Source organism: Cibotium barometz, chromosome 24 (genome assembly GCF_041138505.1).
Source record: "Cibotium barometz isolate CiBa-2024 chromosome 24, ASM4113850v1, whole genome shotgun sequence".
NCBI lineage: Eukaryota > Viridiplantae > Streptophyta > Polypodiopsida > Cyatheales > Cibotiaceae > Cibotium > Cibotium barometz.
In genome coordinates this window covers 26,217,206-26,244,133 of record NC_141069.1, presented here as the reverse complement: position 1 = coordinate 26,244,133, position 26,928 = coordinate 26,217,206, and the positions used below count along the sequence as shown (strand labels likewise).

Below are 26,928 nucleotides of genomic sequence, written 5' to 3'. Positions count from 1 at the left end.
TGCGAAGTGCAAGCGAAGGCGACGTCAACAAGTGGTGCTAGGCGAAGCTAGGCGAAGGCAGGCGAGCTGACATCTGGGCGTCGGCTGGCGCTAGGCGAAACATAAGCGTGGCAAAGGGTAGCGAGGAGGCCTCCGAGAACCTTAAGTGTACTCCTTTACCTACCATATGGCTGTAAAGCGCATTAGCACTGGACAAGTAAGCGAAGGAGCCAGCGCTAGGCGAAGGCACACACGGCGAAGTAAGCGTTGGTGACGTTGCCATACATATCGTCTCTGCCTACTACTGGTTCGAAGAAGAGGGTTGCCGTACCTGCAAGAAGGCTTGCTGCTGCGCAGTTTAGCGAGGAAGCTTCTCTGAAGCAATTGGTCCAGGGAAACGACGTGCGGCTGCAGAAAGTGTTGCTTAAAGCTCTGCTAATTGAGACTCTTGAGGCTCTGCAGAAGAGGGGAAACCAGGAGTTCGTCAGCCACCAGCAGTTCAAGAAGCTCACGAGTAGCGATGGAGAAGCCCTCCGTCATCCGTACAGCAACAAACGCATCAGCTTGATTAGAGCATCCATCTAATTCTGCAGCAGCATCAGCAAACCCCCCTTTTTCCTGCAACAAAAACAAAAAATCAAAAAATTACAAGGTATTTGCCTCAATTTTTTTTGGGATTTGCAATTGAGCAAGTACAGTAATCAATTGAGCAGGTACAGGTGCCCAATTGCTCAATTTTTGAGCAAAATTGGCAAAATTGGGTGAAATTGGTCACAATCAGGATCAATTAGCAGGAAATTGGCCAAATTAGGATCAATTTGCAAGAAATTGGATGTCGAAATTTGGGGCTTTTGATGTAATTGTGCAATTAAGCACTCATACATGCTATATGATGTGAAAAATCGCACATTTGGGCAAAATTGCAGCAAATTGCAGTGCAAATCAAGGGGCTTTTGTGCCGATTTGGTTGATGCTGTGGATAATGTGCTGATGCCTTACAAGCACTCAATGTGCCTGTAAATGAAGGGGCTTTCATGTATTTGATGTATATGTGGCCAGGGGGAAGCATCGTGAACACTCTGGATCCCTTCATGTGCGTCAATGTACCATGTATGATCAGAAACTGATCTTAATTCAAGGGGCTTTTCAAGTTTGTATGCTTGTTGAGCTTGGCAAAGCAGCAGGCAAGACATTTAAGCCTTGAATCCTCAAAAATCAGCTTGCAGTCAAGGGGCTTTTGCCTAATTTCTGTTCGGGACTGTTGCATGCAGTGTACAGGACTGTAAAAGTCTGATTTTCACTCATTTGGACAGCCAGGAGAGCATTTATTGCTATTGTACCTGCTGGTACAGATTTGGCACAGCTTTGTGCAAGTTTTGGCATGGCTGTACACTGTTTTGAGTGACCAAAAGGTTCAATTTCAGCTGCTGTACTTGCCGGTACAGGTTTGGTACATCATTGGTGAGCACTTGGTACTGCTGTACAGTACTTTGGAAGAGCAACAGAGCACATTTGAGGTGCTGTCCAAAATCTGCAGCAACCAAATTTTGGTGTTTTCATCACATAAAGTGGGAGAAAAGTTGCATTTGTGCTTCCGCAGTGGGAGATAAAGCTTGGGAGAAAAATTGTGAGCACTTTGTGTGCTTTTGGTGCAGTGTTTGCACACTTGCAGGGAGTCAGGCATTGACAGGTTGCATTTTGCTATGGCAACCACAGGTGAGAGCTCTTCATTGCTTCACATCAAGAAGCTTGAAGGCTCGCATAATTATGATATTTGGCAAACCCAGTGCTACAATGTGTTGCTCCAGAAAAAGCAGCACAAGCCTATCAAAGAAAGGGGTGTGATGCCCGCTTCTCTTCCTGCTGAAGAGTGGGAAGATATGGATGAGCTGGCAAGATCTACTATCATGTTGTCTGTGTCAGACTCATTACTTTTCAGCATTCGTGAAGAGAAGACAGCTTGGGGAATGTGGCAGAGATTGCAGGACTTGTATGCCCAACAAAGTGCCTCAAGCAAAGTGTATTGGTTGAAGAAACTCATAGGCCTTCAGATGAAGGAAGGGGCTTCTATGACAGCCCATCTAAATGAGTTTAATGGTATTGTCAGCCAGGTCATTAATCAAAAATTGGCAATGGACGATGAGTTCAAAGCCACTTTTCTGTTATGCACTTTGCCAGAGAGTTGGGACACATTCAGGACAGCCACTAGCAATTCGCATGCTATGCTGTCATATGCAGATGTTGAGGGTGCTCTTCTTCAAGAAGAGATGAAAAACAACTCTGTTGGAAAGTCCAATGCAATGAATGCACGTGGGAGATCCCAACAAAGGGGAAAAAGCCAAGAACGGGGAAGGAGCAAGTCTCGCTCCAAAAAGGATTTGGAATGCCATTATTGTGGCAAGAAGGGACACATTAAAAAGCAATGCTACAAATGGAAAAATGATCAAAAGGAAAAGGGAAAAGGCAAAGACAAAGAGAAAGATGAAGCCAAAGATGTAAAGCCAAAGGGCAAAAGTGGAGTCAAGATTGAAGAAATCAATGTGTCACATGCAGGTGGCAGTGAGGATGAGGTCCTATTTACTTCTTCACTTGATGCCCATTCACTTCTTACAGGTGGTCATGGTATGCACTCATGGATCATTGATTCAGGTGCCTCCTTTCATGTCACAGGTTGCAGAGACTTGTTTGTCAGGTATACTGCTGGCAATGAAGGAGTGGTTTATTTGGGTGATAACCATGCATGCAAGATTCTTGGCAGAGGTGATGTGAGGCTTGTGTTTTCAGATGGCTCACAGCTTATCCTCCATGATGTCAGGCATGTGCCTGAGATCAAGAAGAATCTGCTTTCTACTGGACAGCTTGATGATGCTGATTATGTTACCACATTTGGTAGTGGAAAGTGGAAAATTAGTAAGGGCTCACTGGTTGTTGCCAGAGGCTCTAAGGTGGACACTCTTTACTTCATGCATGCAGGTGTTTGTCACCATGCTAATGTAAATGCAACCGAGCTGCCGGAAATTTCTATGTGGCATAGCCGGTTGGGACACATGAGTGTCAAAGGAATGGAGCAATTGTCTCGTTTGGGTTACTTGCCTTCTCTAAAGTTTTCAAGTTTTCAGTTTTGTGAGCATTGTATATATGGTAGGCAACTACAGTGCCCCCACAAGAAAGCTCTTGGACAAAAAGATGCTCAGTTAGAGCTTGTGCATTCAGATGTATGTGAGATGCCTCAGCTTTCTTTGGGAGGGGCAAAATACTTGTGTCTTTTATTGATGATGCCACACGCAAGGTGTGGGTCTATCCTCTTCGTTTGAAGAGTGATACATTCTCAGTGTTTCAGAAGTTTGTTGCTCATGTTGAGAATCAAACTGGCAAAACACTGAAGGCTTTGCGTTCCGACAATGGTGGAGAGTATATGTCCAAATAGTTTCAGGACTTTTGTGATGCTAAAGGCATCAAGAGGGAGCTCTCTACTCCTTATGATCCTCCACAAAACGAGACAGCAGAGAGGATGAACAGGACCATTCAGGAGAAGGTCCGTTCTATGTTGTCACATGCTGCATTACCTCATGGTTTTTGGGCTGAAGCTGTTATGACAGCCGTTCACCTTATAAATAGGTCACCTAACACGAGGCTTGGTGGGAAAGTGCCAGAGGAAGTATGGACAGGGAAGCCTCCATCATACAAGCACTTGAGAGTGTTTGGTTGCGTTGCGTACATGCACATACGCAGGGAAATGCGCACCAAACTTGACCCTAAGTCTCACAAATGCATATTCCTAGGATATGGTGACAGAGGTGAAATGGGGTATAGACTTTGGGATCCCATGAATAGAAAGATCATACGCAGCAATGATGTCATTTTTGATGAAACATGCATGTATAAGGATCCAGCAAGGCAACAGGAGCCTGGCAGAGTCATCTTTGATGATGAGGAACATCATGGACAACAACAAAGGGCTGTAAATCAGCCATTACAGCAAGAAAACCAGCCCTTAAATGGTGCTGAAAATGGTCCAAATGGACAGCCAGACATGGCAGAAGATATCCCTATGGATATACCACAGTTGGAGGAGATACCGGGCATGATATTTCAGCCTTATGGCATGGAACAGGAGCCACCAATGGGTGATATGCAGGCTGGACAGCAACCTGCAAATGATGGTCATTGGGTACCGAGGTCCACAAGACCCTCCAGAGCCCCTGACACGTTTGTTCCAGGGGTTGACTACTTGATGCTCACTGACTGTGGGGAGCCCTCATGTTATAAGGAGGCTTTACAGAGGGCAGACAAGGCTCTTTGGGAGCGGGCCATGAAGTCAGAGATGGATTCTCTGCATAAAAATGGAACTTGGAAGTTAGTGCCTTTGCCTCCAGGCAAGAAGGTTTTGCCATGCAAGTGGGTATACAGGCTCAAAGTTGCACCAGATGCAAAGCCAAGATACAAAGCCAGGTTAGTGGCTAAGGGCTTCAAGCAGGAATATGGTGTGGACTTTGATGAGATCTTCTCTCCAGTGGTCAAAATGACCACACTTAGAGCTGTGTTAGCTTTGGTTGCGCATGATGATCTGGACTTGATTCAGATGGATGTGAAGACTGCTTTTCTTCACGGTGATCTCCATGAGGAGATATATATGCAGCAGCCAGAGGGTTATGCAGTAAGTGGAAAGGAGAAGCTTGTATGCAAGCTGAAAAAGAGTCTTTATGGGCTCAAACAAGCAGAGAATGGTATCATAAATTTGATACATTCATGAAATCTCAGAAATTCAGGAGAAGTGACATAGATCACTGCTTGTACACCAAGAAAGCTTTGGATGGCAGTCTAATGATCCTCATCTTGTATGTTGATGATATGTTGATTGCCGGGAAATCTCGTAAGGAGATGGATGCCTTGAAGCAGAGGCTGCATCAAACCTTTGATATGAAAGATTTGGGTGATGCAAATCACATCTTGGGTATGCGGATACTTCGGGACAGAAATCAGCATGTGTTGTATTTGTCTCAGAAGGAATACATTGGCAAAGTCTTGCAGAGGTTCAATATGGATGGGGGGAAGAAGACTAGTACTCCTTTGCCTCCATATGTGAAACTCAGTGCTATGGACAGCCCACAGTCGGATAGTGACAGGGCTGATATGGCCAAGATTCCGTATGCTTCAGCTTGTGGCAGTCTCATGTATGCCATGGTTGCTACTAGGCCGGACATTGCATTTGCAGTGGGAGTGGTTTCTAGATACATGGCCAACCCTGGCAAGTGTCATGAGATACCTGAAGGGCACACAGGATATGTGCATTTGTTTTGGCAAACAGGATGCATTAGTGCATGGTTACACGGATTCGGATTATGCCGGTCATCCAGATAACCGGAAGTCTACTACCGGTTATGTGTTTACATTCACAGGAGGTGCTGTGTCATGGATATCCAGGATGCAGAAGTGCACTGCCTTATCTACTACAGAGGCCGAGTATATTGCAGCCACAGAGGCTTGCAAGGAGGCATTATGGCTATCTCGGTTAGTGGTTGATTTGGGTTATACAGGGGATATTCCATTGTTGCATTGTGACAGTCAGAGTGCCATCCAGTTGGCAAAGAACCCTGTCTTTCATGCAAAGACGAAGCATGTGGATGTGAAGTATCACTTCATCAGAGAGGTGCTAGAGAACAAGCAAATTCAGCTTGTTAAGATTCATACGGATGACAACCCGGCTGATCTGTTGACAAAGAGTTTGCCTCCGGAGCGGTTTGCTCATTGCAGACACTTGATGGGCATTGGATGAGGCCAGTTTCAGCCTTGATTTGGCCTTGTATATTATCATGTACATGCTGATTTTTTCTTTTCCTTTACTTAAGGGCACTTTGCCTTTAAGTGGGAGGTTGTTGGGGTAAAGGCGTTATGCCCACCCTTATAGTGTGTACAAGCCCATAAGTTATAGTACATAGTACACGTAGTACTTTTAATGTACTAAGTGCACTATGTGTACTAGTGCAATATACATGTGTGATAGGGGAGTCACACACTCATGCCTCATGAGTTGACTTATCCCCACAACTCTCTCTCTCTCTCTCCCTTGCTTCTCTCTGTATGTCTCCCACATTAACCTAACCCTAATTCCTTCTCCCACACACTCTCTCTCTCACACGTCACACACACTCTCTCTCTCCCCCCCTCTCTCACACACACCCTCTCTCTCTCTCTCTCTCTCTCTCTCTCTCACACACACACTCTTTCTCTCTTCCTCCCTCAAGGCCTCTCTCTAGAGTCTAGACACACACACTCTCTCTGTCTCTCCCTCTCTCATACACACACATATTCTCTCCCTCATAATCCATCATGCCTAAGCCAGCCAATCCCGCATGGGCTTGTTTCACCATAGTGCTTGGACCCTCCACCACCAGTTCGGGAGGGAAGCGTTGGAAATGCCGGTATTGCGGCTTCGAAGGGAATAGCATCATCACCCGAGTGCTTCATCACATGGCAAACTTGGGAGAAGGTGGAATCTCCGGATGTCAATCCATTCCACAAGTCATTGCCGATGAGGTGATTAGGGAGAACTCTCATTTGCAAGCGGATAACACAAGGTCAAGCCCACCTCTTTGACAACAAGGGCTCGAGGAAGAGACACTCATGCCCTCTTCGGCATCCGGAAGCGCGAGTGTCAATATTGGGAAAGGATCGGGGTCAAGCTCCTAATCAAAGCGACCACGACATCCCTCTGATGATGATGATGATGTTGATGCTAGACGGCTTGTACAACCCACTTTACAAGCCACTCAAAACACGAAGGCCTATGTAAAAGAGCGGCAACAAGTGGCGTTGTTGACTCATCTCCCACTCGGTGAAGGAATCTGCCTTCTTGGTCACGCTCTTGCAAAGCATTCGCAAGTTCGCGCTGACGAAGGCAAGGTCATTGGCACGCTCTACCCCGAGTCGGTTCCTCTTCCTAGAGGCAATGTGGCTGTAGGTACTCCAAAGTTGCTCCAAGCAAGAGGAGTTGACGGCCTGGCTAAGTATGCGGATGGCAAGCTGCTGCAGCTCCGGTCCATCTAAACCAAAGTCCTCCCACCATAGAGCAACACCAACTTTGGAGCAGTCAAACTGTGCATCATGACAGCCATAGGAGCCATGAAATGACCTGTACATCGAAAGCTAGTCCCTGATCTTGCGCCTAACCGATGCATTAGGCACAAGACGATCCAAGATGATCCTCCATCCAGCGCTCACCTCCCGGTCGCTCTCCTGCTTGTTGCCTTGGAATTCTGGGTCCACCACATAAGCTGCTGCATGCAATGGAGAGTAGTAGGAATTCCACCTTCCTAGAAACAAGGCATGGATCTCCTCGTATCTGTCTTCGTCAGGCACAAAGTCTTTCAACTTCTCTATCATGCGATCCATGGATTCGTAGACCTTGCCTATGCATGGCTGCATAGCATCTACAATCCTCAACAGGTGGACTATGGGCCTCACCATAGCATCTGTGGTCTTCACACGCTCCCACCAAGAGGCGTCATCCGCCCGTAGCCTACACTCTTGGCCAGTGTTTGTACGGGACTCTTGCATGGCGACAAACTCGTCACTAAGGAAAAGCCCCCTCAAAGCACCACTACAATCCTTCAACCGGCCCAACATGAGAAAGTTGTAGGCAAACCGGGTGTCGGAATATTTGAGGAGAGAGAGACAGGACCTCTTGTTGAACTCATGCCGAAGTCTTTGGTGGTTGAGGACAAAGGAGACCATGGTGTTGGCCTCCTCAATGAGCGGGCTGATCCATGGTAATGCCCCGATGTCCTTGAGGAGGTTGTTTAGGCAATAAGCCATACAAAAGGACACCGTGACATGTCCATACATACTTTGGAGAATAGCTCCCGCCGCCCTATTGGAAGGCTCCCCATCCGCAACAAAGCCCACTACATGCTCGGGGCCAACGATCTCCATGGTGGTAGCCCACTCCGCCGCAAGCACATCCGCGCTCTTCCCAGTGCCGGATGCATCATGAGATGAGATGAAGTACATCTCTCCGCGGGAATATGCAACCATGCCGTGAATACTCCTCTTGCGGGTGTCACTCCATCCATCCACAATGAGGGAGACTCCGTTCCTCTCCCATTGCCGCTTTGTGTTGTCGGCCGCTTGCTCTACAATGCGTTTCTCCTTGTCGAGCAATGTAGTGCGCAAGCTCTCGGATGAGGGGGGCGTATAGGTTGAGCCATACTCCCCAATCTTCTTAACCATGACCTTGAAGTATTCCGACCTATTCAAGAAAGTAATTTACTAATGAGAAGGGGACTAGGATGATGAAAACATGAATGATGAATTGGCAATGATCGATTGCACTTACCTAGCCGCTTGAGAGGCAATGTGGTCGTGGAAGAAGAAGCGGGCCACCGCCATATCCACCTCCTCCTTCAACTTCGGGTTCCAATTCTCCCCAAGTGTAGATTGTCACCGTGGGCCACGTAATGATTGAGAGGCCGTGGAGATGGAGGGTGCCGGTGTCGTGGATGGAGTAACATTCCGACTTGATGGTGAAGGTGATGGTGTGCATGATCCCGATCCACCACATGACTCCATGGTAGAGGCTTGAGTTCCTCTCCCCATCGTCGCGGGATCCACGACCACTCGTGGTGTCCTTCTTGTCGCTTCGACCGCTTCGTAGACGCTAACCTTGTCAAGAAGTTCCCGTCTCTTCTCGGGCGTGACATTCGTGCAAAACCTCACCTCATGCCCACTCTCATGCAAGAGGTGGGCTCGCACTTTGTCAGCGCCACCCGTTCACCGGTACGGGCAAAGCTTGCATACCCATGGCCGAGAACCGCCTCCATGAACGGATGTGGTGTAGTTTACCTCCTCCAACCATGTCCATCCCGTTGTCCTTCTACGAGAAGTCCCGGCACGTGAGAAGGATGCCATGGTTGAAGATGGCTTGACTCTTGAGCCTTGAGGAATGAGAGAGAGAGAGAGAGAGAGAGAGAGAGAGAGAGAGAGAGACCCTAGAGGCTTGGAAGTTGGAAGACTCGAAGAGTCAAGACTCAAGAGGCTTGAGGGAGAGGTGAACCGTGAGAGCCTAGGCCCTAGAGCTTGGAACTTGGAAGTTGGAAGAGAGAAGATTCAAGAAGCTTGAGCCTTGAAAGCTTGAGCAATAAGCCTTGAGAGTTATGAACTTGTGTGTGCTTGTAGCCTTGTAGAGGTGGGCTCTTATATAGATAGGCAAGAGAGAGAGAGGAAAGCCTCAAGGGCAAGAGAGAGAGAGAGGGCCAAGCCTCAAAGAGCCAAGGGCCAAGGCCCAACAGCCATAAACGGCTAGAAGAGCTCAGGCCCAACAGCCATAAACGGCTACGAAGGGGCAAGCAGGCGCAACGGCCAAAAACGGGCGCAGGCGCACGCGCAACGGCTCTCTGCCGTCCCCGACAGCCATCCCCGTCCCTGCGCCGTCCCCGTCGCCGCCTGCCTCGTCTTTAACTTTTGAAGGGATCGGACCTGCATATGGCTTTAATCAACCGACGTGAAACACATCGTACATAGTCCAACTCGGAGGTAGCTTTAACTGCATGGAAACCTCATTGATCTTTTTCTGGATGGGAAAGGGTCCGAAGCTCCTGAAAGACAACTTCGGGCATCGCTTGCCCACCTGCTTCAACCTTTGCTTCATAATCCGAAGATAAACCCAATCCCCTTCCGAAAACTTCATATCCCTTCGGTCTTTATTGGCCTGTCGAGTGTAGGCCTCTTGCACTTTAGCCAACCTGTCTTTAACTCACTCTAAAATCTCTTGGTAACACTCTGTCACTCTGTTCGATTCAGGTACTGAAGATGAGGTCCTGGTCAAAAACGACTGGAAAGGTCTTCCAAACGCTACCTCATATGAAGTTCAGCCAATAGCTGAAGAAAAAGAATCATTCAAAAGAGCTTGAACTAAAGACAAATAAGATTCCCACTTACCTTGCTGATCGTGGACATAACACTTCAGCACATCAAAGGCCAACTGGTTGTATATCTCTGTCTGGCCGTCCGTCTGTGGGTGGAATGCACTAGAAAATTCAATTTAGTACCAAAGTTATCAAACAATGCCCTCCAAAAATGACTGGTAAACTTGGCATCTCGGTCTGACACTATGGTCCTAGGAATCCCGCCAATCGGGTACCAATGCCGAATGAACAACTGGGCAACATCCTCGACGGTCACATTGGCCCTACAAGGAATAAGCATAACAAATTTGCTAAATCTATCAACAATAGTTAAGCATTGCGTATTACGCGTACTCGAACTCGGAGGCAGATTCGTGTGACAAAGTCCATTGAAATATCTTGGAAAGAACCCTCACGAATTGGCAAGGGCTGTAACGACCCCATCTTCTTTCCACGAGAAGCTTTCACCTTTTGACAAATATCACAGCGTTGTACATATGTAAACACATCTCACCTCATCTTTGGCTAATAATATTGCCGTTCTAATTTCTTCAGAGTCGAATTCATGCCCCAGTAATGGCGTCATGGGCATCATGGAGAAGAGCTGCCCTGAACGACTTCATGACACACAGTCGGCCTTTGTAGAAAAGCCGACCATCGCGTATTAGAAAGTGGCATGGTCCTGTGGCATCCAATGCATGTTCCCACTGTGTACCGAATTCCTCGGAATCCACGTACGTGTGCTTCATGTCATCTAGTCCTATACCAACAAGATCGAGTCTAGTGGTCTGAATCAAAGTCACTTGTCCCTTCCTGCTCAAAGCATCGGCCACTAGATTGGCCTTTCCTGGAAGGTACTCAATCATACCACCGAATTGCTAGAATATCTGGCTCCAGCAGTGTTGCTGGTCACTCCACTGTGCACTTGGCATTGTCTGAATCCAGCGAAATGCCTGATAGTCAGTGCGAACCTCAAAGTCACGACCATCAAGAAAATGTTTCCAATGTTTCAAGGTCTGTATAACTGCTAGGAGTTCACGATCGTAGATTGAGTAATTCATCTCTGCGGGCAGTAACTTACGAGACATGTAAGCTACTCGATGACCATTCTGTTGTAACACACCTTCAATTGCGATGTTACTCGCATCGGTGATCACCTGAAATGGTTTGTGCCACGAGACAAGTGCTAAACAAGGCGCTTCTAATAAAGCCACATTGAGGTTCTTGAATGTCTCCAACGCTCGTGGAGTCATTTGAATCTTTTGCCTTCTTGTCTTCACACCCTTTAGCAGATCGATGAGATCTGCCAAGAGATCAGAAAACTTGTCTATGTGGGTGGAGTATGCCTGGCATATACCCACAAAGGATCTGATGTCATAGACTATCTGAGGTATTTCCCAATTGACAATCTCGCCCCCTTTAGCCAGATCAAGTCGAATGCCTTCGGCACTAATTATGTATCCCAAGTAATGTATCTGGAACAGATAAAATTCCGACTTCTTTTCACTGACGTAGAGCTCGTTGCTTTCCACCAACTTAAGGACTTTCTCCACATCAATGTCATGCTACTCAACCGTAGCTAAAAAAACCAGTATGTCGTCCAGAAATATGACCACACTCTTTTCAATCAAATCCCGAAAAACACGCATCATCATGCAGTTAAATGTAGCTGGGGCGTTCATCAAGCCAAATGGCATGACCACAAATTCATAGTGGGCATGTTCCGTACGGAAGGATGTCTTGGGGATGTCTCCCTCCACAATCCTCACTTGGTGGTACCCACTCTTTAAATCAAGTTTCAAGAACACCTTTGCTCCATTCAGCCTCTCAAGAATATAATCTATTCGAGGCATCGAGAATCTACTCTTGATAGTCAGCTTATTGAGTGCACGAAAATCGACACACAATCGAGAAGACCCATCTTTCTTCTTGACAAATAAGATCGGTGCTGCAAATGGCAACACGCTAGGGCGGATGAAGCCAGATTGCAACAATTCTTGGAGGAGACGGTCCAACTCCGATTCCATTGCCTTGAAAAGGCGATACGGAAACTTGCTCGGGGAGGTCAATCTTGTGGTCCTCCGGTCTAGATGGGGGGAGCTGGGGAAGGAGACAAAAATCTTCCGGAACTTTTCATGAAGAGCCAAGTACTTCTCGGAAATACTGGCCACCGTCTGGGCTATCTAGATGTATATCATCGCACAATGTGCGCCTTTCCTGACTGCTCGCTTAGCCTGCAAGTGGCTTATGAGCAGAAAGTTCGGAATTCCTGGCTCACACTTAATGGTCACTGGGGCGTTTGACACATTCCGATTGATCTAGAACGTGTGCTTGTCCCACTTGACACCAGGAAGAAACTTGTGAAACCATTGAATACCCAAAATTATGTCTGCTCCTACAAGAGGAGCAACCATAAAATCACGCACAAATTCTATGCCCTGAATAACTAATTTAGCACCTAGAGCTTCATACTTGACGCTCATTGTCATGCCTGTGCTAAAAACCTTCAACCTTTTTGTCCACCGAAGTCAGGGCGAAACGAACACGCCTAGCGGCCTGTTCCGTGACCACATCCTCCATGCTGCCGCTGTCAAACAAGACGACGACTCTCTGGCCACCTATGAAGGACTTGAGCAATTCGTTGCGCTCAAGGACTTGAGCAATTCGTTGCGCTCAAGGACTTGAGCAATTTGTTGCGCTCATACTCCTAGTCATGGGCGCCCTTCTGCTTATCTTCGAGCTCCCGGCTAATAATTGCTCCAACTGAAGCACCGGGATTTGAAGAACTAGGGGAAACCACCGAGGTTTGTGTGGGAGCTGAGCTCACCACGGAAGCTATGGAGGCAGCCATGACGGGCTTTGGAGACTTCTTAGGACACTCCCGAGAAGTATGTCCTTTTGTATGACAAAAGAAACATCTCCTTGTACAGAGAAAGCTCCATCACTCAACTTGCCACCTGTCTTGCCTGCCTCTACTTTCTGGTCTGGAGTAAGCTTAGACTCATTGTTCGAGTTCTTGGAGCCAGATGCTCCCAGGCTCTGTCCTGGGGAAGACCCCGTCTGGTTTTGGCCTTTCCCCCCCGAGGCAGTAGCCTTGGGAGCAGCCGGCTGGGGAGTCTTGGGCTTGCTACCATTATGCTTCATTTCTGCACTCTGCGCAAGCAAGAGTGCGTCTTCAAAGGTGGTTGGCCTAAACATACACACCTCCCATTGGATTTGCGTGTCAAGGCCATATAAAAACTGCCCTTTCTTGTCCGAATCAGATAAGCCTAATTGCAAACATAAAGTCGAAATTCTATTGGCAAACTGAAGGATTGGTTGCGCATTCTAACGCGCTCCCCTGAACTCGTCTTCGAGTCGCTCAAGGTAGTGGGGCGATAGAAACCGCTACTTAAGGTCGTGGACAAACTCGTCCCACACTTAAGCTACCATACCTAATCTGGTGTGGGCATGAGCCCACTGAGTCCACCAAGGAATGGCCTCACCTTCCAAGTACCAATTGGCTAAGATCACTCACGAGCGAGAAAAAAATTATGGTTTCTTTGCTGAATCTTTGCACTTGAAGTAGGCTCTGATACCACTGTAACATGCGGAAGCTTCGAGGGAGATCAGTAACTTCAATGCTCAGAAATCAGCACCCTTTTCACGACGGAATTAATGCACAAAATTGAATGAAGATGTGCAACAAATAGAGAGAGAGAGAGAGGGGGGGAGAGGAGATGACACAGTATTGGGTCCCAAATACCCTCTGTAGGGCCCCCACCACGGATGGTGTATTTGCTTTATTAGAATGATGTAAATCTGAAAAGAAAATACAGAAATCTTGACCTTTCTTGGCTGAGAAATCTCTGCCCTTGACCTGCAATCCTTCACCCCTTTGCGTTAGCAAGCCCTTGGCTGTCCTAGCCCTTTGGTTGCTTGAGCACTTGGTGAATTATGAGATAACTCAATGGGATTGTGGGCTCACTATTTATACTACTCCACAAACAGCAGTCAGCCAGCATATTTTCTGCCCACGACTGTAAAATCAGCATTAAATGCTGAATAAATCACATAAAATCTGCGCATCCTTTCCTTTGATGGTTGGACACTAGGCGCCTGAAAACAAAGGGACTGGGCACTGTTTTGCACCGCGTTCCCAAACAACCTGGCCAGTCTCGCGGTCCCTTAGAGCAACTGAATGCTCCTCAAATTCCACCCGGAAGCCAGTCTTGCATACTTCATACACTGACAAAAGATGAAAACCAAGAGCGGGGACGTAAAGAACACGGGAGGAATGCTTACCCCCCTTGCCGTCGAGAATAATCTCCATCCGGCCCTCACTATGTATCGGAATGGTGGAGTTGTCGCCAATGAAGATGCGACTTGACTACCGTTTCAGATCCAAAAAGAAGTCTTAGGAAGGAGTCATGTGCCTGGAAGCACCACTGTCAAGAATCCACTCCCGGGTATCCTTTGCGGTAAAGCCACATGCCTCGTCACTCAAAGACGATGAAGCATCTGAGTCCATCATCTCTAAGTGCACAAATGTTGGAGTCTGAGGCTGAAGAATCAGCACTCTTCCCAGTCCGCTTAGGACACTTCCTCCAATAGTGGCCTTTCTCGCCACAATCATTGCAGGACCTCTCGGCCTTCAGTTTCTCTCGGTCTACACCAGGCTTCTTCTCAGAAAATGTCTCCGATGAAGTCTTCCCTTTGCCCTTGTTGTTATTCCTATCTTTCGACCGTTGGCCAGTTAAGGCCTCCGAGCCTCCGCCCTGTGGGGATGGTTCGAGAATCTTTCCTCCTGGTCCAAGACCATGGGCACAAGCTCCTCCCACGTGATGGTGCTGAGCCTGCCACTATACCCTGTTATAAAGAGGAGCCAAATGCTGCCATATACCTCTGGCCAGCGTCATATGCCTTATATGATTGATTACCTGCGGTGTGTAGTTAAGGAAGATGAATGAACAGACCCTTGCATTGACACGGACCCTTGCAGCGGAGATGATGACAAAATCTGAGAACACAAGAGCAAGTGCACTGCAGAAAATAGACAGCAATGGAGAAGGAGAGAGAGAGAGAGGCGCGTAACTTTGCTCTATATACACAAAAGAATCCCGAATAACTGATACAATGGAATGGGGACCATGGGGCCATTTTATATGGCCCCAAGAGAGCAGTCGGCCTGCAGAAGAGACAGCCAACAGACACCCGACTGCATCACCACAAGTTGGCCAGCAATAGAGAGGTCCACAACCTTATCAGAAGAGTCGGCCTCCTCCAGAAGGTGAACACGTGCAGTCGGCCAGCTACTGGGTCATCCTGCCATCACAGGGCAACCAGCCAAACCATGGAAAAATAGGAAAAAATGGGAAAAAAATATGCAGAGTGAAAAAAAATGAGAAAACACCTAATACAGGCGGGCACACCCACAACAGAGGCCCTGGTGTATATGTATAGACAGGAGATGACTTCTAACATCCTCTTCCTGCATGTGGTGAGTACGGGTGATAGAGTCCTCCACATAATGATCTGACTGGCTAGCCATAATGTATTTTCTAGCTTTTCGGAAAAAAAAAGGAATTTTCCGTGCCCCGGAATCTCTCTCTACCAGTTCCCCAAGTATGATAGCGAATAGACTGCAAGGGTGCCCTACACAGACAGGAGGGCCACGAAGTCTTTCCACACGCTCATTGCTGCTTAAACCAATAGTAACCTCTTTCGAGGCGTGACAATAAGACGAGGGCTACCTCAAAATCCCAACCTTCTCTCACGAATAATGACTCCTTACAGCCATATCCACCATCATATTAAGCACAACTGTGTAGAAAGCCAGGCTTTGATACCAATGTAAACGGAAGGGCCCCTCTTGAGCATCAGGCAATGCTCCAGACTCATGCTCTGTTGAACCTGAATGAGCCGTAACAAGAGTCGGCTCCAACTCAAAGGCATCGAGATAGAGCTGCAAACCCTGAGGTGAATCTGTTAAGTCACCTTCCTCCATCCACTTCGCATCCATCGGTGAATAGTTCTTGAACTTCACAAGATAGTGACGGGAAACTTTACCTCGTACCTTTCTTTCCTTATGTGCCAGTATCTGCTCTGGAATAAGAACCTCATCAAGTTCCTCAACTTCCGGCTGAGCCTCATCCTCCCTCCTCTGTCTAGGTGGAGCCGGTTTCAATGGTATCTTCCTCAGATCCATCCAGAATTACGGAAAATCTTATCAATCATGAAATCTGAAAAATACACATAAGCATGCCAGATAAATTAAGATGACAAATCTGCACAGTACACCACACTAGGGGCCAGAAGATGGACTGACCAGCAGCTGTACACAAGCTTGCAAGCCCTCGGTCAGAAGGAAAACTATCCAAATGCCCACGACCAGCTCTTCATCTCTGTTTTCATCCTCTGTCCAGCCTCTGTTCAAGTTGTAAATCAGCCGGCCAGCAATGGAGAACATGCAGAAGGGGTCGGCCAGCAATGGAGAACATGCAGAAGGGGTCGGCCAGCACCTGTTAGGTTTTTGTCGCAATAAAAGGTTGTGTAGACCACCTGTCAGTCCCAAACAGGTGTGCACATACATGTCCACAGGGTGCCCAGGCGTCCCCGGTCCCATGGACACTCAGGCATTGTCCAGGCAAACAAGACCAATCATCCAAAGATAAAATCAAAGTCATGTACACACATGAGTGTAGCTAGATTGAAAGAAACACCGATAAAATGTCCAAGGCTCATGATCCTTCCCGAACCTTCCCAGAACATAAATACAAAAGATCTCCAAGATAGTTAGTCCCAGAGAATTTCATCATGTCAGGCTCCATAGGCCATACATGTACACCATGTCAAGTCCCACAAGCCACACATGTACTATCATGTCAGGCTACACCAGCCATACATGTACTGTCATGTCAGGCTCCATATGCCACACAGACACACCATGTCAAGCTACACTAGCCATGTATGTCATGTCAGGCTCCACATGCCACACATTAAACAGTAGAAAAATAGAAGTTGTAAGGAATTTTGGGACACTATTGCAGGTTCCACCTTTGCTCCAAAGGGAGGTTTGATAGGATTCGGAGCTCGGTGTGTGTGAACACCTTCTTATAAGAGGATAGGATAAGTGTGCCATGTGTCATTTGTATAGCGTGCGCGTGTGATTTCTATGGGTCACACGATAAGGCTACCAGTCTACAAAAGCATGTACTTGTGAAGGGTTTTATATATCAATCAAAAACATCATAGAGTCCTGCAATACTTTCTCTCTCCAGTTTCGTCATGTCTTCTCTACAATCACCGTAGCTCTCTCCCCCTCTTTCTTGTGTATCTGCTCAACTTTCCTTCTGCACAACACGAGGCAGCATGTGAATTGAACAGTATCTAAACCATATTGGCTTGTGGACAACTTTATAAGTCTACGGATGAGCCTTATTGGTTTATGAATAGCTTTATGGGTCTATGGATGAGTCATATTGGTATATGGACAGCTTTGTGGGTTTATGAATTAGTTTATGGACAGCTATGTGGGCTATTAGATAAACCATGTTGGCCAGTATTCACACGGAATATACACATTCTTGGCATTTTCATGGGGCTTTAATGATAGCCTATGTATATGAATTATTCATGGTTGTATGTGGATAAATCTGGAGTGTGTGCTCCCTCAAAGCTTGTACATGATATTTTTCTCCTTGAGTAATTAAAATACCTTTCTAGGGGAGTCTCGGCCCATTCTAGCCTCTATGTGGTGTCCAATGTGCATATCTCTCTTTTACAATTTTTGTCGAATTAAGTGGCATATGTTTAATTGCATTAATAATCGAGTATCTTGTGAAACCCCTATCGACACGGAGTTACATTTGGCTCTTTCATGCTCTTGCGTAAAGACTATCCTATCGGGGTATAAACTCTAGCTATTAGTGTAGTTAAGCACAGACTTATGGCATGAGCATGAGCAATAGCACGTCTCACTTATGGATATATGAGTTCCTACAACCTATTTTGGAAGCACAAACTTCGCTTTTAAGCTTGGATCAGTTTATTGGAATCTGGTTTATTCTATCAAAGCCCATAGCAATCTCTTCTAGACTTATGACGAACTTGACAAACAAGAGAAAAGTACTTTTCAATTGTTGTTTGTTTTATGTTTAGCAAATAATAATCTTGGATAAGTGCTTATCCTTGTATGTGTATACAAAGAGAAGGGTGAATTATTTGCCTTTAGTTGTTCCAAGAGACATTGTCCATGATTGAAAAGCCTAGTATCTACTGATTTATGGCTCCCTTTACCAGGATGTATTCGTTTCATGGAGCGCATGACAACTCATGGCTTGAGGATTTTTTTCTATGGATTTCTATTCACAGCCAAAATGCCTTAAAACTATTGGTAACCGAAATGCCTATAATCTATGTGTAACAAATATTTATGGAGCACTACGATATCTATGCTTGTGAGTGATTCTTATCTTATGCTTCACACTTGAGCCCATCTTTCGTCCAAGGTATGTGGTTAGAGTAACACTGCGTGCAAGTGGTAGAATGTACACGACACCTGGTTGGCAGGGGACTTTATGCCTGTGCCAAGGATCATGTGGACTTACACCTTGTTGGCAAGGAAACCTATGTCTATGCCAAGTGTCAATAGAATAGAATCTAGTACATTGAGGATTTGATGTCCATGGTTAGATCCAGTGGATGTTCTACACCTACATGCACAATCAATTAGTCTTCTATTTCTTGACCTGGTGTTCGCATGTGTAAGCATGGAAACCAATAGAGAGTAGCATGCATTTGACGTGACACTGGGGGTTGGGGAACAAGGGACTCCTTCTTGGAGCTTGTGGATTCGACACCAACACTATTTGTTTGGATATACTCTTGGAGTATGGATAGAGAGATATGATTTGGATATTTGGGACATGGCTATGATATCTCGACTATGGGACTGATGTGTCTCACCCATTTATTTAAGACATGATTATGATATCTCGAGTTATGGGACTGATTTGTCTCGCCCATTTATTTGGGTCATGTATTCTTTCAGTTATATTAGGTATATGAGACTATCTCGTCTCACCAACTTGATGGGACATGAGTATATCTTGGATATATGGCTCGAAGCTTAAAGTTGCGGACAACCTTTTTTTCCCCTTTTTTTTCTTTTTTTTCCCCCCAAAAAGTTACAACTTTTAAGAAGTTGGGGAGGGAAAATCACCAGCTCAGACATTTTTCCAATGTGAAGGGGGTTTGGTAGACTTCAAGTTGCCTAAATATTTGGAAAGTACAAGCTTTGGGAATGGGGGATTATCCAAGACAAGAACCAAGTACCTGGAATCAAATTGTGCGCAACATTGAACTTCCTAAACTTGGTCTTGCGTGCCTAGTAGGTCCCGAAGACTTGGGGAAGAATTCGGCACTCAAAACATTTATGGTGGTTCACACTACCTTATGGTGTGGGTGGACAAGTTATAAAATGGGCATCTCGTATTTAAAGGTTTCGTACATATTAAAAGTTGGCACCAAATCTTTTACGTGATGTGAAACTTACTTCACGAGGGTGGACACTTGTGATATTTTACACACTACACGAAAAGTGTGTATGCATTTGACATGTCATCTCAACAAATACCATTCACACCCTTCTCGGACATTGGGTGCCTCTCAAGTCATGCCAAAGCAACGAACAACCTTTCTCCACACTTGGAACCAAGGACTCTTTCTCACCCATGGTGATGATGGGAGAGAAAGAGAGCAGCTAGCATTAGGGCAACCTGTAGAGGTGGTAGAGAGTCATAACCATGGTGTTGAGCTACACGAAGAATAGGGAAACTAGAAAGTTCACACAAACTTGTCCCAAATGTGTCCACAGCTCATCACGCCAATTCTCAAAGTACTTCATATACACTTGCCTCACATGTGTGTCCACATGTGACCATAAACCACAACATGCACGCGAAATATGCCACCCTATGATGTTGCTGATGAGCGCTCACATCTCTGGTCTATGATCATCAAATGGGTTCATGGAACCTTGGAAGCTGTGATGGTAGCAATGCAATAATGCGATAGCTCTAGTGCTAAGCATGTGTCATCCTCCTCGTAGCTCGCCTCCATTTCCCAAGCACCTCGTAGCTCGCCTCCATTTCCCAAGCACCTCGTGTCCATCCTAAAGAGGTGAGGAATATACCACCAAACCTACTAAGCCTTCGGGTAATTCCGAAAGCAATGCCGCTGAGACTCCTATCTCTCCTTGTTACATCACTTATAATTACACAATTTTCCAAAGTGCACGTGCGTAAATTGGGGATCTAAGAGCTAACCAATGATTGAGGTGGCCAATGTGAAGTGAATAGACCTAGGTAACTGCATAAGGCATTAACTATTGGATTAAGCTGAAAGTCCTAAAGGGCTTTAAGCCTTTAAGAAGTAATTTGCCACATGGCAAGCATAGGCAAGGAGGTATTAAACCCAGCATGTGATTATTGCCTGATTTCCATAAGGGATCTAGAGGCATTGTGCATGCAAGGGTCTTGGTCAAGGTTGGGAGGTGAATGGAAGTAGAATCCCTCAGTGCAAGCTGTGAACTATATTGTCATCAACAAAAAACACAATGTTCAATTGAAGCAATCAATTGACTGAATTGGGGATGCATGCCTGCAAAATCAAGCTGAGTTTTAGAGAAGATTTAATACTAGTGAATCAAGCACATGACCTGCATGCAGATCATCAAATCTGCCCGCCCCATATATGCGATATACATACAGACGGCAGGTACAGAAGCTGTGCATATGGAACATAGGGACGGACATGCACTGTACCAGATACTTGACTGGACTGTGGCAGTTCTGCACAGTCCAGCCATAGCTGTATGGGCAAGGTGGCTGACTTTGAGCGTGTAGACCAACCACACATGTGACTAATTTCAAGGCATAGAGCATAGCATGCAGGCAGGCTGTGTACAAATGAGCTGGCTATACAAACAGCTGTACAGAAGAGGTTCGTTGAATGTATGGCAGCATTATTGGCAAACAACAGGTGGGGCTGCTTCAAATCCTGTAGCTGCAAGAAGATCAAAAGCTATCAAACAACTAGAAACCATGGGTATTAAAGTGCAATCAATGGTGAAGGATTAGCTATGTACAGGCCCTGCAACTACAACCGGCCTTTCTCCTTTACCAAAAACAGATGCTTCGCATAGATACAATCCTTTTGCCTAGATGTGAAAAATCTGCCCTCTTTCTTGCATGCATCTATTTGCTCCTAGGTCAGCCCTTGCTACTTTCAAAAGGTTTGTTGTCGATGTCCCTTTTCATCTGCTGGCTGCCCAACCTGTTGCTGATTTTCAACCTTTTGACGGGCCATGCTCTCTCTCTCTCTCTCTCTCTCTCTCTCTCTCTCTCTCTCACAGAAGTTAAAAGGTCTATTAACTTCATAACAGCAGGCATCAGGAAAAGTAGAATACCATGGACTTGTCATAGAAAGGGAAATCTTGCATCTGCCTCAGAGCATTTGTTGCTGCAGTTACATCATCAAATACTACCCATGCTTGACCTCTAAGCTTCAAAGTTTTGCTAGCGATGATGTCCACAATCTTCCCGAACTGCGAGAACACTGCGTAAAGGGACTTTTTCAACTCTGCGCCACACCAAACAGAAAAGACTTAGAAACTGCCCAAAGAAGGTTTCCAACAAACTCCATGGGAATACCCTTTGCAGAAACCGTAATACTAACCCTATTTTTGTAACGAAGCAACCCAAGCTTATTACGTTTGACTGCAAGAAGGCAGAAGAGATCAAAGGGTACCTTCTTTCTTGATTTTCTCGTTGAGATTGTTGATGTAGATGGTCTGGTTAGGAGGAACGTCTCCTTGCAACATCTTGTCCCCGCTGTGTCTCGCCTTCTACTTGAGCAAGTGACACTCACAGTGAAATTTTTCCTTCTATATATATATATATATATTTAATTTTTAACCCTTTAATATTTACACACCAACTCGAACAATAGGGTTCGTTTCTTTGTCTTTTTTTCCATTTTTTATATTTAACTTTTTTTATTTTAGAATTTGAGTTTAATAGTATTTCCTATTCTATGCACACTGTGTTAATTTTTTTGAGTAAAGTCCGTGAGTGTGCTAACATATGATAATTGTTTATGGCAAAGAGAGACCATTTGGCAATTGTTTATAGTGGAGATAGATTTTTTTAATTTGATTCATGTTACTATCGTTCGTTCGGTTAGCCATTTGTCGATGAATTGTTGATGTGTTAGATGAATGTGGCTTACATTTTCTACCAATGCAACTCTTATCAAATCTTTGCATTTAAACCCACATATTTCATCGTGAATGTTTGTGTGACTCCTCACACCCTAGCTTGCACGACTTTTGGATTCTCTAGCCCAAGATACTAGCATGTAGAGTGTATTGTACTTTTCTCGAGAAAAGTAGATAGGAAACCTATAGCTAGAGGCTATTGTCTGTTAATCCATGCTATCGTTGTGTCATTGCCAAGGTTGCCATGCACTTGGATGTAATTGGATGGCAAGCCCTATAAGCTCCTTCCATATAAAGCGAGGAGCAATTTTGCATTGTACCGTGTCCGCACTGCCACCATTCCTACAATAGCATCACATTTGACTTCTTTGGTAAAAAGAGCTCTCACAAATTCTAGAATGTTATCTTCTTCACCAACTACAAGCACATGCTCAAACCAAATACATTAAGCACTCACGCTTATTTGTTCTTCAACCTTGTACAACAAAACACTCATGCCATCCCTTTTCAACAAGTTCCATTAGGCTTCTTAGATTCCCTATGTCATGCATGAAGCAGCATTGAAGTCATGGTTGAAGGACCTCAATGCTAACCACGGAACTTAAGAAGTTGTTTATTTGCTCATTGGAGCACAAGTATACCAAGGCTAACCTCTACTTTGCAACACTTACAATTTGAGCTAGACTTCATTCTTCTTGTGCAATGTAATCAAAATTCATTAGGAAATGGTCTAACATAATGGTTGTTTGTGTATGCAACCCTTATTCTCGAAGGAGCAAGATAAGAGTACTCGGAGGAAAGGCATTAGGGGGGTGTCTCTCAAGTGGTTGTGATGGTAGAAAGTGTACGGCGAATGCTTTTTGATGAGCAATTTCTAGCAGTGGTTTTCTAAACTAGCGAGCGATTTTCAAAAGTCTCTCCAACATATATATATATATATATACATGCATGCATTCATAAATACATATATACATACATATATACATACATACATACATACATATATACATGTATGTATGTATATATATACATACATACATACATACATATATACATGTATGTATGCATAAATACTTCATCTTGCTCAAACAAACAAACATACATATATACATGGACGCATGCATGCATAAACACTCCCTCTTGCTCCAACATACATATAAACATGCATGCATGCATAAACACTCTTCTCTCTCTCTCTCTCTCTCTCTCTCTCTCTCTCTCTCTCTCTCTCTCTCTCTCTCTCTCTCTCTCTCTCTCTCTCTCTACTTAATGATCTCGTAGTAATCAATTGGACTTACTAATTTATTCAAGAAGAATTCTTATTTCAAGCATTTCTAAGGAAATCATCAAAAGCATCATATGAAAGTTTTGGTTTCTTTACTGTAACAAAAGGTCTTTGTGTGGGGACCTATTTAAGAACAAGAATTTTAAGCCATCACCAATGTTTTGACCTCCACACCATTCCCACACCTAGGGAGCCTTTCCAACCTGGATGTTTGTTGTAAATCCATCTAATAATGGATCACAAAATCTACTACCATCAAAAGTTGGCAGAGAATGCCAAAGGTCACGTAGTGTCTCAAGCCTCTCATTCTACCCATTGTTAAATATGATGTTACTTGGGCTTTTATTAATCTCAATTTTTTGTGATGTCTAAGTCGTCCTTGAAACCATCAAATATATCCTCTTGCTAAAGGTGCTTGTTGGACCATTGACAACTCAATGTGCCTAAGAGGTTAGCAGTGGAAGAGATTAAAGAGACATAGGGAAACTCACAAGCTCTAAATTTTATGGCACTTATCTTGGATATGTTGTTTGCTCTTATCAACAATCTATTGAGAAGGAAACAACAACAACCACCCCAACAACTTTACGAGGTCAAGCGAGAGCTTATTTTGTGCACTATGTTAAGCATGTTAGTATTTATCGAGAGGGATGTGTAAGAACCAAAGGAATACATCAAAATATTTGCAAGACACATGGGGATAGGACTAAAGCATAGTGGCTTGACTTACTACCAAAATTTATCAAGGGTCTCACACTAACATGGTGTGAAGGGCTAGATGTATAGCAATAAAGGAGACACACACAACTTTCATTGGGATTTGTAAGAGAATTTTAGGTGGTATAGAACTATGACAAAATGATGAATACAATGATAAATTTGAAGCAAAAGCAGTATCCTATGCTTTATAGATTGGACAACTACTCTTATGAAGGGATTGGTGAAAGATTTTGCTATGAATGCTAATGGGAAGAGCCTTTGGTAATAAAAATGCTAATGTGGAAGAGCCTTTGGTAATAAAAAGGTTCCATAAATGGTCTTTCAAAGCCCTTAAAAGAAGATTAAAATTTAAGGGTATAGGGAACCTTGAAGTAAATTTGGCTCAAGAATGCTAGGGGGAGAGGATGGCGATGTAAGGTAACCTAAAAACTCTATAAACTATGGAGAGGTGCTATAGCTTTAGCGGGAAAGAGTGCTACAAAAGGTTACCCAAAAACTCTATCAATAATGGAATCTACACCACCGTTGGTTGCTACTACAATAGCTACCACATGAAGTATTCTTTTCGTTCCTTCACCCTCAAGGCTCTAGAACAATAAATAAGCATACTAACCTCTAAATTTGATCGATTATATGTCCACCTCTTAGACACATAACAAAGAGGGTGAGAGAAGAGGCCCATAAAGGTAACGGTCAAATACCACTTGTTACTAGTGTGAGGTGAGAGGCCACTATAGGTTTGAGTGCACTAAAAGGACCCTCATGTAAACATGTTTGGTTTAAGATGATACCTTGTCAAACCTATAATTATTTAGGGCCAAAAGGACATGAGGTAGTGAAACTTCCCCACTTACATGGAGGGAAAGGAAATAAAGTTAGAAAAGAAAGAGAAAACTATTTTAGTGCACTTGACCTTGCTTCCTAAAATTGAGATGAAGGATAAGGGCAAAGAAATGAGAAGGTGGATAGTAGTAAAAGGCATAGAGAGCATATTCACCCCAATGATTTGCTAAATAGTGAGGGAGAAAAACGTTATTGGCACTCGCTAGAGGTCACCGCCATGCAAGACCCAATACGTTGACCACCTGTCGCGTCGACGTACGATGGGCATGTGAGAATGAGGGGGCAATTGGATGGGGGGAATCAGATCCGAAGGTAGAGGAGGAGATGAAGCGCAAAGGTGAGGAGGTCGAGGTGGAGTGCATCAAGAGGAAATGCTTTCATGACTGGCTAAATGAAAGACTCTCTAACCAAGTGAAGAGTAAGGTATGCCTGAAGCTGATGAGCCAAGAGTTCATTAGAAGCTAGGTAGGGTTATTTTTTATGTGTAGCGTGTTTCTTTTCTGCCCGGGCAACCCTCCGTCTCGAAGGGGGAGTTAGGGAAGTGGCACTAGGAAAGTATTTTGCATGACTGCTTTGTGTCTAAGATTTTCTATCTCGAGAATGGTTTTTTCAATGTGCTGTTTATTAAAGGAAAGTTTGTGTCTGAGTTGTTTGCCAAGGGTTTTGACAAAGGTTGGTGCATGTTTTTCCGTTTGATCCTTTGTTTGATGTCAATAAAAGTTTACAGAATGCATGCTCGACTTAGGTTGAGGTAATAGGACTTCCTCCTTGGCTTAGACCTATGTTGCGCGTGATATAGTCCAGTCCCTTGGTTCTGTGTTATATGCTCCTAGTGATGAGGTAGGTGGAAAGTAGGGTAATAGCGTGTGCATCACATGGAACCCAACTAACGAGACTCCAAAATCCTTAGAAGTAGACTTAGGCCAAGTTAGGCCTCAAGTTTGGTGCATTCCTGGTGCATGCATCAAATGTGGGGCCTTTGGGCATGTTGCCAAAGATTGCCATGTCATAGAATCCATGAGGGATGAGGCGACAAAGAGAGCGTTCCTCTGGAGACTCAGAACATATAATCTAAAGGGAAGGAAGTAGTGTTAGAAACTGGGGAGAACAAGAGGGAAGGGGGCTGGGATAAAGTTAAAACCAAAGCCAATGTTAGGTAGAGTAAGGATGAGGCTAAGAAGGCCCAAATTAGTCAAGGTCATGAGAGTAGGAAGAATGGGAGTGGTGAGAATCTAAATTCTGTCATCTTTTCTAACCCCTATAGCCCATTACTTGAAAGAGATAACTCTCTGTTGGTAGAACAGTTTTTTGAGCGGGTATTGAATGAAACAAGAAAGAATGCTGGTTTTGTTTAGAGTAGTCAGAGGGATGGAGAGGAAGTGGAAATGGTCCCGGAAACTGCATTAACACGATGAACATTACTGAGTTTAAGGGGTGCACGTGGAATGTGAAAGGGATTAAAGATAAGAAGATATATTTTGAGAATTAGTGAAGTCTTGGGGTATGTCTATTTCGACTGTCCAGAAGCACAACCTTTTTGGGAAAATCTCTAGGATAAATAGTTTAAGAGATTCAAAAATTTTATATGGTGGTGTTAGTTTAGGTTATAGTGGGGTCATGACTTTAGTTAGAAGAGATCTTAATCCTAATATTATAGCTATTCATCTTATGAGGGAAGAATTTTGGTTGTTGAGATTGTAGTAGACGGTGAAAGAATATGGATTATTAATGTGTATGGGGCTCATAATCATAAGGTTAGAAGTAGTATGTGGAATTGGATTGCCTGGTTAAATGTTCAGGTTCCTTGCATTATGCTAGGGAATTTTAATATGGTAGAAAGAGTTGTTGATAGATGTGGTGGCAGTGCTGTTCTTTTAGGGAAGGAAAAAGGGAAATGGGAAGATTGTTGGAATTAGGGTTGCAGGAATGCACACACAACT

At 44.7% G+C, this 26,928-nt stretch overlaps 1 protein-coding gene across 1 annotated transcript in view; it reads right to left on the bottom strand.

Moving 5' to 3' along the window:
* LOC147625088 (U2 small nuclear ribonucleoprotein B'' 2-like) overlaps nt 1-21,819 on the bottom strand; it is a 53,810-nt gene extending 31,991 nt beyond the window's left edge. The window contains exons 1-2 of the mRNA XM_086818345.1: nt 21,672-21,819; nt 21,331-21,503 (exon numbers count right to left, since the gene is read on the bottom strand). Of these exons, the coding sequence (XP_086674471.1) occupies nt 21,331-21,503; nt 21,672-21,744 (246 nt within the window). The 5' untranslated portion in view covers nt 21,745-21,819. The remainder of the gene's footprint in view (nt 1-21,330; nt 21,504-21,671) is intronic.
* Between the last annotated feature and the right edge of the window lie 5,109 nt (nt 21,820-26,928).